General features: G+C 40.0%; 1 protein-coding gene across 1 annotated transcript in view; it reads right to left on the bottom strand.

Annotated features, from left to right (window-relative positions):
* Nucleotides 1-362: 362 nt before the first annotated feature.
* Nucleotides 363-16849, bottom strand: part of lingo2 (leucine rich repeat and Ig domain containing 2) — a 453337-nt gene continuing 436850 nt past the window's right edge. The window contains exon 5 of the mRNA XM_017693392.2: nt 363-3246. Coding sequence (XP_017548881.1) covers nt 1387-3234 — 1848 coding nt within the window. The 5' untranslated portion in view covers nt 3235-3246 and the 3' untranslated portion in view covers nt 363-1386. The remainder of the gene's footprint in view (nt 3247-16849) is intronic.

Here is a 16849-nt window from a genome sequence, read left to right as displayed (position 1 = left end):
CTTAGAACAGGGTCAAGCTGGCCCATGTTGAAGTACTCGAATGCTACTTTGCTTTGTTGGCTTGTCTATATATGGCTGCTGATGGTTTCCAGGTAATAATCTGGTGGAAAATGCTCTCTGCTGACTATGGGTCAAAGAACATTTCTGTTGAAACATATTTGGTGTTGACTTTATTTCAAACATTCTTTTTTCCTTTTAATTTATTTACTATGTGATGTTGAAATTACTTTAAACATTTTTTGACAAAAATAGATTCAAAACAATATCATTTATCATTTAGTTAATGATAATATTGTTGAAGGGTTACTCTCTGTCTAGTGGTAGAAATATGGCAAATTCTGGAATACAATGAAACAACAAAATACAAATTGATATTCTTTATTCCACATACATGTATTCTTTTTTTTTATTTGAACTGTTTACAATCTAAATGATTCAACAACAAAATGAGAAACTACCACAACAAAGTCCAAATTTGTTACTCGGGAAAAAAGAAACAATAATAAAAAAGATAGTGACTTCACTGTGGAGACATGGACTTCATCATCAGGTTAGCTTTAAGGTCCAAGGAATGAATCAAAGTAAAGACAAGTTTTGAACAAAAAAAGTAGTCCATGTACAAACTTAAACAAAATCATGACTGCAAAAATCATAAAAAAAACATATTACATTGTTAAATGATTGTGAAATATTTATCTTGGATTATGCACTTCAATGGGCTTTTTTAAATAAATAATCTCTCATGTTTTTTCATGTTTTTCCATATTATAAACAAATATAGTATTACCGTATAATTTGGGGTTAGATTAACGGTACACGCATTTTTCGGGTTAACATTTCAAAGCCACTCAAGCCCTTTGTCCTCAGTTCACAAACAGTTTCAGGAGTTAGACGCTAGCTGGGTCATGATTACTCCGAAAGCAGGGGGAATTGCAAATTTGCCTGACATTGCATCTTGTGAGTATTGCAAAAAATAGAAAGTGACACATGTTGACATACACATACATAATTAAGCATTACGTACATATATGTGGGGTAATGAAAGAGGAAACAGGTTTATGGGTCATCGGTCTGTAGCAGTGAGAAGGCGTTTCGCGAGCCAACAAATAAGAGTAATACTTGAATTTTACAAATCTGTCCTGTACACAATTTAGGAACGTCTTTGAATACAACCTCTCACCAAGAGGGATTCATATAAATTGAAAAGAGTTAATTACTGACACAGACTGTATTTCCCTTCTGGCTATCCATCAGAGTTCAGGATCATATCCACATGGGCATTAGGTTGAGGGCCTGTGTACATCCTGACACAACCTGTCCCACAGATGGGTCCATTAGCAAAATAGATGTGTGCATAAATTTTCACTGGTGTCCTTTTAAATCTGTTTAAATCATTTTCATGTTAAAGCGTCGAGGGCCAGCGGTCTGCTCTGCTCCCTCAGCAGAGGCCCCGTTGGACTTGGAGCGTGGCACATACTCTATATCAATGTTGTTTTTGTGCTTCCCTTTACCCCGGCTCCATACAAACAGGAGCAGGAAACAGAAGAGGACCACTCCCAGAAATGTGAAACAACCCATGGCTGTAGACACTAAAATGGTCTTTAGGTCCAAGCCAAAGGTCATGTTGGGGAGGTTGGTGCTGTTGGCAGTGGTACTGTTGGGATCTACGTAGTATTGGGTCCTGTTAGCATAGAGTGAGCCCAGGTTCTTGACCGCCAAAGATACCATTAGTGTGTCATTTCCTGCCGTGTTGGAGGCCACGCACACATAAACACCGCTATCCTGAACCTCCACAGACTTGATGTCCAGTGAGCCATTGTTGTGGACCATCACCCGACCATGGCTCCTGTTGGTGAGATGTCTCCGGCGTGGGGTGATCCAGGAAATGGTGGGACGAGGGGTCCCATCTGCGCTGCACTGTAACCGAGCTGACTGACCTTCTTCCACTGACACCAGTTGGGTCCGATTCTCTCGGATCTTGGGCTTGGTGCAGGTCACATAGTAGGACAACAGGGTTTCCTTGAACTCCTTAAAGGGGCGTCCACGGATGCCTTCTGGCGTGTTACACTCAGGCTGCTCCTCACCGAATGAGATGGAATGCCTTTTCTGAAGGAGCCACATCAGCCGACAATCACATACTAGCGGGTTATCGTTGATTAGCAGCAGCTCCAGAGCCTCTGGTGCCTGAAACACACCCCTTTCTAGAGTGTCCAACTTGTTGTGGGACACATCAAGTACCTTGAGCCAGCGCAGGCCCTGAAAAGCAAAGGGTTCCACAGATACGAGCTGGGCGCCTGCTATTCGCAGTTCACGCAGACGCATCAGGTCCTGCAGAAGGCCCCCTTCCACAGTGCGGATGCGGCTGTAGGACAGGTTCAGGTGTGTAAGGTAAGGCATGTGGCGCAGGGCTTGGTAGGGGAAAGTGGTCAAGTTAGTGTTGGTGATGTACAGAGTGGTGAGGTTGAGCCCATGCAGAGTGTTAGCTGGGAACACATCCAGAGATGGCCAGTTGTCAATCTCCAAGTGGCGCAGGCGGAACAGCTTCTTGAAGGAATAGGGATGTAGAGTGCTGATGCTGAGGTAGCGCATGTGGAGACTCACCAGGTTGTGCAGATGTGAAAGGGCATCAGTGGGCACCACAGTCAGGTTACAGCGCTCCAGTGTCAGACTCTCCAGAGCCAACAAGCCGTTGAATGCCCGGTGCGAAATGTAGACCAGCTCATTGTCCCCCACCTCCAGTGACTTGAGGTTGTGCAAGTCCTGGAACATGTAGTCGACCAAGATGACGATCTTGTTGTCACTAATGTCAAGTGTGGTGAGGTTAGAAAGGCCTGTAAAGACACCCAGTGAGAGCAGTTTGATGCGGTTGCTCTTGAGACTGAGGGAGTGCAAGCTAAAAAGTGAATTGAAGGCCCCTGGCTCTACGTAGGCAATGATATTACCACTCAGGTCTAAGTCTTCAATATGTGGATAGGCAGCAAAGTCGTCAGGGTTGATGGCCTGGATGCGGTTCTTGCTGAGGTCCAGGATGCGCGTCTCAATGGGGATACCGTCAGGGATGGTCGGGTAGCGTTTCCGGTGGCAGATGACAGATCGGCTCTGGGCGGAGCACTCACAGCGGGAGGGGCAGGCGAGGGCGGAGCCTAAAAACACAGCCACCAAGGCCAGGCCCAGCAGTGGCTGCCAACAAGACACAGCCGTGTGCAACATGACTCGACTCATACAGTCCACCATTCTGTCACGGCTCTGAAGGAGAAAAAAAGAGAGAAAAAGAAGGAATAATGAGTTAGTGAACATGACATACAAAATTATATACAAAGCTGAGCATCAAGCATTTTGCTTTACTTGAACCCTGCTACATAACACTGACATTACCATTCCATAAATATGTCATGGCAGATTTTGTCCCATAATGTACCAGCATAATGTTATAATTTCCAATGATTTTCATAAAAGTTGCCATAAAGTTTTTAGGTAATGACAGTTAACTAGAGTAGTAGCATGTGATAGAAGCTCATGATATCAAACGTTGTGGCATCCATAATGAATGTTATCCATAAAGGTAGCATGACATTGCTCAATTACTAGATATAATTGGTTATAACAACTCATGATGGCATAAGACCTCTGCCATGATACGTTTATGGCATGTATATGTCAGTGTAAAGTTGCAGGGCTCAAGTGAAATGTTACAAAAGCATGCTTTTAACCGCTTAAAATAGTAAACTCAAATTCAGGTAACAATTCTATATTATCCCATAAGCACTATGAAACAAATATGTGACATTTATGAGTGTGGCATCTAGACATATTTAGACTGCACTATTTTAATGCTGTATAAAAAATCTGTAACAAAAATGACCTTGAAAATGACCACTTCCATGATTCTAGACAGAAGATCTCTGTACTATATTGTTGGCTCACATTTGTCAAAACTAGACACAACTGATTCACCTCCAGAAGCAACTTCAAGCATCTTCTATTAGCACAGAGTACCAAGATAACTGGAGACATGCACAAACACAAAAGAACAGCCTCAGCTCATGTTTGAGGGGTCACTGCATGTGCATGGATTGATTCTTTATTGTTTTTGCGTGAAGTCACAGCCCTGAGGTTATCCCACTGTGTTTTTCTCAGTCTGTTCACCAGTCACTGAGATTTGGGCTGAAGATTAGCACAGTCATGCCTCAGAAAGAGAGCTTGTGTAATGCTGCTGATTACATTTGTGCACATATTTTAATCACTGCAGAACATCGGGTCATCGGTAATGAACACCAATTTTCACATTGTCAGCTGAAGTACTAATAAGATAAAACAATGTTTCTCAAATTGTAGGAAAAGATAAATAAGTTACAGTGAGCAAATACATACGTAAGAATTAAGAAAAAAATTCTACTCAAAGGAAACAACTCAAGGCCAGCTTAAAGTCAGGTTATAGCCAGTAGAACCTTATGAAATATTTGAACTTTGTCTATTGCTAAATTGAATGCCATTCAGTCCACTGCTTCTTCGCTCTATTAATGCTTATATACCAAACGTCTGAAGTCTTATAGTTACGTTTCTGCTTTTGTTAAAAGATGTTAATTACTATAGAATTCCACTCTATGCTAAGCTAAAGAACTCTAACACTTCCTTCTAACTACATAGAGAAATACTGATGGTTTTATCTGACTTTGGAAATATAGGCAAAGAAATTTCAATGGCAGAACAATATGGGTCGATCTCTTAGATATGGATGAAATCTAGTCAAAAGCTCTAATAAGACATGATTAGTCTTACATGCAAAGGTGCACTAACATAATTATTATTGGTGTTTCAAAATGATGTTAGTCCTGGCCATGTCAGTAATATTTAAGGACTGTGCTGTCATGTGTCAGTAAACATTCCAGTGGCTTTTATCTCCTATAAAACAACCCATACAAAATAACTCCAGGTTACATTAACCCCATGCAGCATATCAGTAAATATTGAAGCTTGTCATGTGGAAAAGGAATTTTCACAACCAGACCCAGCAGTCGTGGGCTGGAGGTTAGGGATCCAGCCTTGTGACTGGAAGGTCGCCGGTTCGATCCCCAGAGCTGACAGCACATGACTGAGGTGTCCTTGAGCAAGACACCTAACCCCTAACCCAGCTGGTAGATGTTCCATGTTCAGTAAGTGCTTGGAGTTACTACACTGAGCTTCTCCTCATTGTGCCCAGCTACATTTATGCTTAGGCCATGTTTATATGCTACCCTACATTTATCCCCTAAATGATGACAGTGTCACTGCTAATGCAGGCTTCACACCTTTCATGCCAACGTGATAAGAAACGCCTATTTCAGTACAGAAAGCTGTAGATGGATGTTTGAGAATGTTTTTGTGGCTCAAGACAGACTGATGCCTGGCAGTCACGGTTAACCATATTGGCTAAACTGGGATTTTGATTGGAAATACTGAATTTCAAATATGTCATATATTTAGTGAGTATATTTTCATTTTTATCACACATACGTATCTTCTAAGCCACCTATCCTTGTGGCCCATGGGGGGAGCTGGAGCCTATCCCTGCAGTCATTGGGTGGAGGGCAGGATACACCCTGGATAGGCCACCAGTCCATTTGGTTATGTATTTTAAAGAATTTAACACTGAAATTAAATTTGAACAGAAATTTTGGATGGGCCAGTGATAAAAGTGGGCTGGTCTGGCAATCATAGATGTTTAGGTTAAACAAGATTATGAATAAATTGAATGTGTATTTTCTACTTGCGATCAGATGGACATATTGCACATGGAACTCTTTTGGTGTGGAGGAAATGTGCAAATTCATTAGCCACTTCCACCTCTGTAATTTATTCTGAGATTTCTTATCATGTGTGAATTGATCACAAGTATTGACCAACTTATAATATAATACATATAATGAGCCAAGTGTGTAGTGTTGACATAAATCAACAACAACAAAAAAAATAATGCCACAATCTAGAGAGACAGAAATGTCTGGCTTAGCACAGAGACAGGAAAAGAAACTTTAGGTAAATTAGTCCTGAGGGCCTCAGAAGTTAATATAACATGGAAAAGCGCTGTTCTTCTTCTGCTTCCACTTCATCTTTTTTTTTTTTTTTTTCATGAAACCCAATTTAAATAGATCTGAACTCGAAGTCAAAAACAAGTTCTGGTTGAATCAAATCAATTAGAAGCAGAAGGTCTAGCTCTGCATTCATCTGTATTCTGAAGCAGTGCGTTTGGCTCTGCAGCGTGAGAGAAGACAGTGTTGAGCAGAGAACAGCAGCAGTGTGTGCAGCTTCAGTGATGTGAATCCCAATCAGAGCAAACCTCTGAGAGTGGTTTGTCTGTTTCGTTCAGCTCTATCTAATAACTGTATCCTCTGGTTTCTGGTTCATCACTGACAATGGAGAGATTACTGATGAAACATTTTAATGTACAGTATTTCCATTTCCTCACTCCATGTGAGTGAACAGAATTAATAGATGGGTCGCTGCCAGAGAATAGACATCTAGAAGTGTACACTACAAGGTAAACAGGTATAAAATAAACATTTGCAAAGAAACTCCTCTAATATTTACTCACTTAACCAGGACACACAGTGTAATGCAAAACATCACTCTTATGAAGCACCAAAATCTACTTGAGTCCTAATGGCACCTCTTGTGGAAGAATTTGAGACTGCTAAAAGTGAATAAATGAGTGGTAGAGGGACTCAGGGATGACGATGGAGTGGGGGGAGGTTGGCATGCCAGGTACATAAGGTACTTTGCATCTTAAAATGAATACGTATAAAATGTATTAATTTTATCCACATTAATTTTATCCAGAAAAGATGCAACTTTATAAGTAATAAAAGTAATAAACAATATGGTTAAATTCACATTTAAAATTTTAAAAATAAAATTGTAATGTAAAACACAATTTATTCTCCTTTTTAAATATCATTATAATATAATATAACATTGCACTCAAATTTTGAATTTTTACAGTGAATAATAAAGCTGGTGGGTGAGTAAAATATTCTCCAAATCTGAGTTACAATGAATTACTTCTATAAACATGTGTGTCTAAAAAATGTTCTGCAAGTACTAAAACAAAATGCTCTTACTGTATCACAGCATTGGACTGGACTACAACTCACTTTGTAGAGTGTAACCAGATTTTCCCTATAATGAATATAACTAGAAAATAGAGTGGCATACTGAAAGGAATTTTTGGTCAAAAATCTGATGTACACAGCTGGACCCAGTGTAGTCAATCAGCCAAGACATGTGCAAATTCTGCTTCTTTAGTTTAGAACTGGAATGGCAGGGCTAACACTGCTAACAAACAGTAGAACTCAATAGTCACCCAAATAGCCCTATATTACTAAAAATTCTCTAACCTTCTCAGGCCTGCAATTTTCCTGCAACATTTATTCTTTTAGTTGATTGAATGCAGTACCAAACTTTGTATTGTGATAGTAAATTGTTCCCTGTAGATATTAGGAGGGTGAATATAGTGTATCTAGTGTATACTAGCCTGATAGATCTAAAAGATAATGTGGTATTGTTTCTCTCTAATGAACAGAATTTGTCATCCCCTGTCTTGGTGGGGCATCTTGGTGGAATAAATGAATAAATAAGTAATAAAAATAAAATAATAACATTAAAAATGTCTGCACTTTGCCAATTGTTACATAAAGCCTCTGGGCAGAGCTACAATTGCAAAGCTTCTTTTTTTAGCAAACCAAAAAAAAAATAAATAAATAAATACATAAATAAAAGCCAAAACAACTACTAAATGTTAATTATAGGCCTCAATACATGACCTCAACATTTAAAAAATATTAACATCAATATATAATCTAAGATCAATAGCATGTGACAGACTGCGAAGCAGACTGTGAATAGCGCACACACACACACACACACACACACACACACACACACACACACGCACAAATACATACACACTCTTGCCACCTCATATGGTGTGTCACACATTTCACTAAATTTATCCAAGGAAAAAAGAAAGCAGAAAAAGCCTGAAGGCACCAGCGCATCTCGCTTGCATTTCAAAACACACACTCTCATTACGCTCTGCAGAGATGGAAAGCATGCAAGCAGGTAAAGTCAGATTTAAAATGCATCTCAACAACCAACAATCTATTATGTTTACAAATTTAACCTTCCTCATATTTCCCCACTTTATCTGATGTACTTGGAGTGAGAGGCGCCTTGTCTCCCTTTTTGTCTGTCTGTCTCTCTCTCTTTAGTGGGTGAGTGAATGAACACATGTGTATGTATATATAAAGCAAATGTCCTTTCAGCACACCTGCAAACAACGTTCACGAAGTGTCACCGCTTCTGTTTACTCTTCAACTTGTGCAGGAGAAACCCATACCATATGACGACATGACATAAATATTTATCGTTCATTTAATTCCATTTAACAGGGCAGGCCTCTGCCAGCTAAATTAAATAAAGCGGTGCAAACAAACAAACAAACAATCCAACAGCTAAATAAATAAATAAATAAGCAGAGCCTGCCAGCATGTTGTGAGCATAATAAAGCAGCATGATTACTATTTTATTTCTCAAAAAGTTTACAGTATGTCATGCAGCTGAGCATTTTAGTCACACAGGGGTCACACATGTATGGTGCACAGCTCAAGGTGCTTTTCCCTCTGACTCAGAATGCCGAGCAAATGCACAATGCAGAGACGTTTTGCCAGGCAAATGGAGTGAGTTCCTCAGGATTCAAGTCTGGGTCCACACAGAAGTTTTCAGTAAGAAGTAAGCAGTATTTTACACATTCCCTCCAGCTAGGGTTTGAATCTTTTAGTTCTGAGGCTACTTGGCTAAACTGAGAATGAACAAATATACACTACATGTTTGTAGACTCCCTCTCAACTAGCATTTCTGCTGGAACTAATCATGTGTTTGTCCTCCTTTGCTGCAATAACAGCCTCTACTCTTTTGGGAAAGCTTTACTGTGAGGATTTGATTGAGCATTAGCGAGGTCAGATACTGATGTTGAATGGTGAGTTGGGGATCACTCCCACCTCATCCCAAAGGTATTGCATGGAGCGCCATCATTCCAGACAATGCAGTTCCACTGCTCCACAGTCCAATGCTGCAGGGCTTTACACCCCTCTAGCCTATGCTTGCCATTGGGTATGGTGACATTAGGCTCAAGTGTGGCTGCTCCATAGTATCTCATTCATTTTGGTCAATTGACATTTTGTCCTCTGCATCTACAGTGTAATTTCTAGGATGCTTAACAAATTACATTACATTACATTACATTTAGCAGATGCTTTTATCCAAAGCGACTTACAAAGAATGAAGTACATAGAACAAACATAGTTAGGCCTTAAAGGAGGCCAAAGGGTTTATTAATAGCTTTTAGAAACTCAACAAGGCAGAACGCTTTTCTCCTGCATGCCTACCAACAATCAGTGCATTACCTCTGGATATTACATTGTGACTGTCATATGTGGACATAACTGCTTGTATGTGTTATAATAATTGTGTTTAAATATTGTTGTTAGTCATGTGACCAGACAGAAACAAATTCCTGGTTCAAACAAAAATGATCCTGCAACCTTTTACACAATAAGCCTTGTAAAGGTGAATCTGAATTTACTTCTTTATCAAATGTATAACATTTCTGTGGGATGTACATCATCTCAGGAGATTCTGGGGGAAAATTCCTTTAATTTGCATGTCTGTAACACAGGAAAAGCAGCGCTGATGTAAATCAGACGTCTATCAGTCTGGCAGAGATGCATTTATGACAGGTGTAAATGATATCGGGATAAGTGTGATACAGACATTAATCAGATATGAACTGTATCAAATGGTATATTAAAAAATACCTCACATTTTTTTACTTTCTTTACAGTGTTTAACCTATTTTGAGACTAGGGTTGCCAATACCAGGCATAACTAAGAGATACTGGGGTTCTTTAATGTTTACTGAGAAAGAGAGAGAAAAGGCAGAAGAATAAAATGAGAAATAGCAAGAAAATGCAAAGAAAGAAAGAGAGAGAGAGACACACAGCAAGAGATAGGAGAGAACAAGAGAGCGAGAGAGAGAGAGAGAGAGAGAGAGAGAGAAAACGAGAGAGAGAGAGAGAGAGAGAGAGAGAGATGGGGTAGGAAGAGAAAGGCAACAAATGGATGGAGTATAAAGAAAGAGAGTAAGAGAGAGAGAAAGGGACAGGATAAGAGAGAGAGGGGGAGAGAGAGAGAGAGAGAGAGAGAGAGAGAGAGTGGAGAGAGAGAGAGAGAGAGAGAGAGAGAGAGAGAGAGAGAGAGAGAGAGAGAGAGACAGAGTCTGTTTAACATGTTCTGTAGCATCATTATGACAGTTGGAAAATGCTCTCAGCAGGACACTCAATACTGAAAGCATAACTTCACCCAGACAGGATGGCAGTGGTGATTTACTTAATCCACATCTGCCGTGCACACACACACACACACACACACACACACACACACACACACACACACACACACACACACACACACACACACACACACACACACACACACAGTGGAAGGATGGACAGAAACACCTGTGCATGTTTTCAGATCTGAAGCAGCTTGATTGTCTCCTCTCTCTCAAAGATGAAAGCTCTAAGTGCTGTTTATCTGATGGGGGAAGTTTTAGTGTCTATCAGATCTTCCAGGTGGTTGTTAGGAGTCTCATTTTCTCTGCAGCTTTTAATCAGTTTTTGAACTCCAGTTTTGCAAACTCTCTTTTGTTTCACTTTGAATTCCTCATTCCTTATTCAAGTGGATCCCCTCATATCTCCTCAGAAATATATTTGGAAAAATGAATACCTTGTATTTAATGGCTGTTACTGGAAATTAAATAAATGACTGGTGGTCTCTGACTGCCAGTGTGTGATAATTATATATATATACAGTGGGTTGCAAAAGTATTCATACCCCTTGAACTTTTCCATATTTTGTCACATTACAACCACAAACATAAATATATTTCACTGGAATTTAATGTGAAAGACCAACACAAAGTGGTATACAATTGTGAAGTGGAAAGAAAATTATACATGAATCAAAACATTTTTTACAAATAAAAAACTAATAAGTGCGACGTGCAAAAGTATTCAGCCCCCCTGAGTCAATACTTTGTGGAGCCACCTTTTGCTGCAATTACAGCTGCAAGTCTTTTAGGGTATGTCTCCACCAGCTTTGCACATCTAGTGACTGAAATTCTTGCCCATTCCTCCTTGCAAAACAGCTCAAGCTCAGTCAGATTGGATGGAGAGCGTTTGTGAACAGCAGTTTTGAGATCTTGCCACAAATTCTCAATTGGGTTTAGGTCTGGACTCTGACTGGGCCATTCTAACACATGAATATTCTTTTTTTTAAACCACTCCATTGTAGCTCTGGCTTTATGTTTAGGGTCGTTGTCCTGCTGGAAGGTGAACCTCCGCCCCAGTCTCAAATCTTTTGCTGACTCCAACAGGTTTTCTTCCAAGATTGCCCTGTATTTGGCTCCATCCATCTTCCCATCAACTTTGACCAACTTCCCGGTCCCTGCTGAAGAGAAGCACCCCCAGAGCATGATGCTGCCACCACCATATTTGACAGTGGGGATGGTGTTTTCAGAGTGATGTGCAGTGTTATTTCTCCGCCACGCATAGCGTTTTGCATTGTGGCCAAAAAGTTCTATTTTGGTCTCGTCTGACCAAAGCACCTTCTTCCACATGTTTGCTGTGTCCTCAACATGGCTTCTGGCAAACTGCAAACGGGACTTCTTATGGTTTTCTTTTAACAATGGCTTTCTCCTTGCCACTCATCCATAAAGACCACATTTGTGTAGTGCACGACTAATTGTTGTCCTGTGGACAGTTTCCCCCACCTGAGCTGTGGCTCTCTGCATTTCATCCAGAGTCACCATGGGCCTCTTGGCTGCCTCTCTGATCAGTGATCTCCTTGTTCGGCCTGTAAGTTTAGGTGGACGGCCTTGTCTTGGCAGGTTTACTGTGGTGCCATACTCTTTCCATTTCCGGATGATGGATTGAACAGTGCTCCGTGAGATGTTCAAAGCTTGGGAAATCTTTTTATAACCTAAGCCTGCTTTAAACTTCTCCAAAACCATATTCCTAACCTGTCTGGTGTGTTCTTTGGACTTCATGATGCTGTTTGCTCCCCAATATTCTCTTAACCAACATCTGAGGCCGTCACGGAGCAGCTGTATTTGTACTGAGATTAGATTACACACAGGTGGACCCTTTTGAGTCATTAGCAGTCATCAGGCAACTTCTGAATGCAATTGGTTGCACTCAGGGAAAAGGGGGCTGAATACTTTTGCACGTCGCACTTATTAGTTTTTTATTTGTAAAAAATGTTTTGATTCATGTATAATTTTCTTTCCACTTCACAATTGTATACCACTTTGTGTTGGTCTTTCACATTAAATTCCAGTGAAATATATTTATGTTTGTGGTTGTAATGTGACAAAATATGGAAAAGTTCAAGGGGTATGAATACTTTTGCAACCCACTGTATATATATATCAGGGTCACTGTGTCGATCTTTTAGGTTGGATTTCAGAACAGTTTCTCTTGAAAATGCATGAAAACTAAGATGCATAGTCAAAGGCTAACAAGACTTTGTACACAAAAATTCTCTTGAAGTTATTCTACCATCTCCTGCTTGTAGAGAAGCTAGAAAAGAGCAAAAGGTTCTAAAGCAAAGGCTGAACATGGAGAAAGGGCTTCTACCACAGACTGTACCTTAGTTCACCTATATCAGTGAAAATTGTTTTTTGGAGCGCTGTGCTTAAGAGCCTGCAGTTGCCTAGTTACAAGTATGGCACTTATTCAGTAGTGTATTGATTATAGCCATCTGGGAAAGGTTTTTGCATGGAGTGGCTTTGGACTCGGATCAAATTCTTTTTGAATGTTGATCACAGACCAGTCGAGTATGTTGTTATGAAATAAAAAGCACCCGCAGCTGCATAACTACCCCATTCCCGTTCACACACAGACACAGCCAGTTAAAGGAAAACTGCAGTTTTTCTATTTAATTTCTAGCTGATGCATCTCTATTGAACAGGTGATTACCACAGAAATAATTTCAGTGCATTTCCAGGCATTAGAAAAAAAATTTATTGATGCAAAAAACGCTTACAATAGAAGCCAGTTGACAGTTGCTGTTAAATTAAGCAGAGATTTATACTATTCATAAATCATGTATTCTAGAATTTGTAAATACAACTGTAAATCTGGGACAACATTTAAAAAATATGTTCTATATGGAACCACAAACACTTAAATAACCATTTGAATGTCTCTTTGCATTGTAACACTTTATTACTTGTTAATACATTGTAAAACTTGTTAATCTATATGATGGAATACCTGTTGTATATGATTCTGTAAAGAACCCTTTTTAGTTGTTTAGTGGGTCCAAATATCGCTAAAACTGGTTCCACTGTTGTTACAAACCAACAAATCCAAAGAACTTCAAAGAACATTTTTTGCTAAAAATGTAGTTTTCAATGGAACCTTCACTTTAACCAAGAGGAAAGAATTTGTTTCCACAGTAGCATTGTTACCAGAGTTCTTACAGGTTCCACGAGTCACCATGGAAACCAGAAAACCTTAGGCCAAGTGAAAGTACTTCATTACTGTGTTGCTCCAGTTTTGGAAAGAGTGATAAAACTTAATACACTCTTAAAAAAGATGGTTTATCAAGAGTTCTTTAGTAAAGTATATATATATATATATATATATATATATATATATAGAAGAACTGTTTGAACATGAAAAGAACCATTCAAATGGTTCTTCAATATATATATACATTGAAGAACCATTTGAATGGTTCTTTTCATGTTCAAACAGTTCTTCTACGTGATGGAAAACCTGCAGTATATTGTTCTTTGGAGAATGCTTTTCCATGGAACCTACACTTTTAACAAGAGGGAATAATTTGTTTCCAGAGTGGCATCATGATTGGAGTTCTCACAGGTTCCACCACTTGCCATGGAAACCAGAAAACCTTAGACCAAGAGAAACTGCTTTGATACTGTGATGCTCCAGTGTTGGAAAGATGGCCAAGACTTAATACACAAAGAAATGTTCTTCAAGAGTTGTCTATGCATGACTAAAGAGTTCATGTGCGGTATATATCTTCAAAAAAGAAAATAAATTCTATACAGCAACAAAAAGCATTCTTCTGTAAATACAGTGTCAAGCTTGTAACAACAGAAGAACCCTTTTTGGTACTACTTGAATGCTTTTCAAAAAGGTTCTCCATGAACCATCTACAACACATTGTGCTCTGCACATGCATAACTAGAGAAATATAGCTTAAAAAATAGCTAAAATGAATCACTTTACTTTGGAAGAGAAAAATGTTAGTTCGAAAAAAACTATTAAGTAGGCTGTGATCCTTATATAGCCCCCCCCCCAACTGTTTCCACTTAAATTAGCGCAAAGCTACCAAATTTGTGCTTTTATGCCATGTATATTTATCTTATATACAACCCCTCTCACTAATATGGAGAGTCTCTCAAAGCATTTAAAAACACAGAAGCCCACCAGCACTTTACTTCAGGGTATGTAAAGGATCCCATGGTGTTGCAGAAAGAGGAGAAAAAAAAATCATGGTCACCGTAGGAGGGTAACAACATCAGCTAATTAACACAGATGTGAACAGTGCTAGCCTTTAAACACCTTTTACTAAAGTTAACAGCCGAGAGATGAACAGTCGTCCCCCTAACAGAGCTGGGCATAACTTTACTATCCCAGCGGCGTCACCCGGCCAGGGAATCGAATTCAAGCCCTTCTTGCTGTGAGGTGACAGCACTACCCACCGCATCATTGAAAACCCCTGGGTTACCAATCTGTAAATTCACAGTACCTACATAAAGATTAAGTGACCCTTATTAGTCCCACAACAGGGAAATTTCTCCTCTGCATTTAACCCATCCGTGGAGTGAAACACCACATACACACTAGTGAACACACACACACACACACACTAGGGGGCAGTGAGCACACTTGCCCAGAGCTGTGGGCAGCCCAATCCACAGCACCCGGGGAGCAGTTGGGGGTTGAGTGTCTTGCTCAAGGACAACTCAGTCATGTGCTGTTGGCTTTGGGGATCGAACCGGTGACCTTCCGGCCACAAGGCTGGTTCCCTAACCTCCAGCCCATGACTGCCTAAAAGACATAAAGACAAACCTTTTAAAGATAGAACTCTTTGTGTGGAGAAAGTCTCAGAAGAACTCCAACCAGGCTAAACTAAGGCTACTGTTAAAACACAGAGGAGGAACAAGTCTGAGGCTCATAAAGATGTTGGTTGGCTTGTGTTAATTGATGGGATGTATAAAGGGAATTTAGATGCAAACCTGCAGAAATCTACAAAGAATCTGCTCAAACTGTAATGATCTATAACTAACCAGCTACATTTTCAAAAAAGTACTTTTGGATAAAGTAAAGTAGTCTTGAAATGATCTGTTCATAATTAATTATTAATGCAATTTGGTTTAAGGTTTTGTTTCCGAACATATTGTAGCATCATTCCGCTCCACTGGGGTGGTATATCTCATTGCTGACACCAGCATTGCATCAACGTAGAGGCCATGATTCAGCCATGATAAGTGCTGTTTTTTAAACAGCAGAGCAGAAAGGCTCCTACAAAGCACTTCACCCTCACAGTGACCATCAATCCACAATAAGTAAACCCATTCTCTGACTCAGAACAACACAACAAACACATACCACATACCTTTAACTGATGAGCAACAACATTACCAACACAAACAATCCCTTTCCAGAGGGCGGCACCCCCCAGTGATCCACCTGGCATGACCATCAGCACAGCCATGCTTTACGAGTGTCTAGTGGCCAGAGGCAGGTAACAGCAGGTCACTGCAATGATTACTGTTCTTATTTATAGCACAAATGTTGAAATACTGTATGTACATTCACTGTCAGAAAAAAATATGTATCTCCAAAATAATAACTTTATAGGAGAAGTAAATTTTTTTTTTTTCAAACAGTGCATTACAATTTATCAAAAAGGCAAAACATTAATGCAAGACTGCTGTTTAAGGGGTTACACTGTAAGTTAAACACACAAATCAAACAGTAAAAATGCCAATAAGGTGATGAGGTCTCCCCTACAGCCTCATGCTTTGAAATAGAGCACTGAAGTCAAATCATCTCCATGTTAATGAATGCCAAAGGTTTTGCTGCCACTGAAAACGAATGGATGTGGCATGATTGACTTGTTTACCTCTATTTTCCCATGTTTACCTCCCCATGTTCCTGTGCCTCTAGCTACGGAAAATGCCACGGCTATAAAAGTTCTGCATTACTTAACTCTAAACAGTCTCAACACACAGCCTCCTTATCCTACTCCCAGCACCTGGGATGTATATATATTTTTTCCCCGAAAGAGTTTTTGAACCCAACTGGAGCTTTTCTTAACGTGTGTGGATGGCATGCCTTCGTGGGTAAAGATTAGAACAGAGCTTAGGGCCCTCACAGGGCCTACTCTGCCATTTTACGCTCTTTCGCTCCAGCCAGTTTCAGGCTTTAGATAACAAACTTGGCCTGCTGTGCAATCAAGCAACATAAGCCATTTTGTGAAATAAGCCTTGGCCCCCTATCGCCAGTCTGAGGGTCTTGGGGTTCTTTTGATGTTGCTCTGAGGTGCCCATCATCCCACCTAATGTGATGCCTTTTTGCTCTCCAATGGGACACAGCTGACATGGTGGAACTGTTGTGTTTACTCTGCAATTACAAACAAGGCTTTGAGAGCAGAAGCGAAGCGTTGAACTTGGCCATTGGGAGCAAGAAGGGTTGATTAGCTGATCTTCCACTTT

The sequence above is a fragment of the Pygocentrus nattereri genome, chromosome 8 (assembly GCF_015220715.1).
Source record: "Pygocentrus nattereri isolate fPygNat1 chromosome 8, fPygNat1.pri, whole genome shotgun sequence".
Lineage (NCBI taxonomy): Eukaryota > Metazoa > Chordata > Actinopteri > Characiformes > Serrasalmidae > Pygocentrus > Pygocentrus nattereri.
Note: the sequence above shows the minus strand (reverse complement) of the source record. Positions and strands in the feature narration are given on the sequence as shown.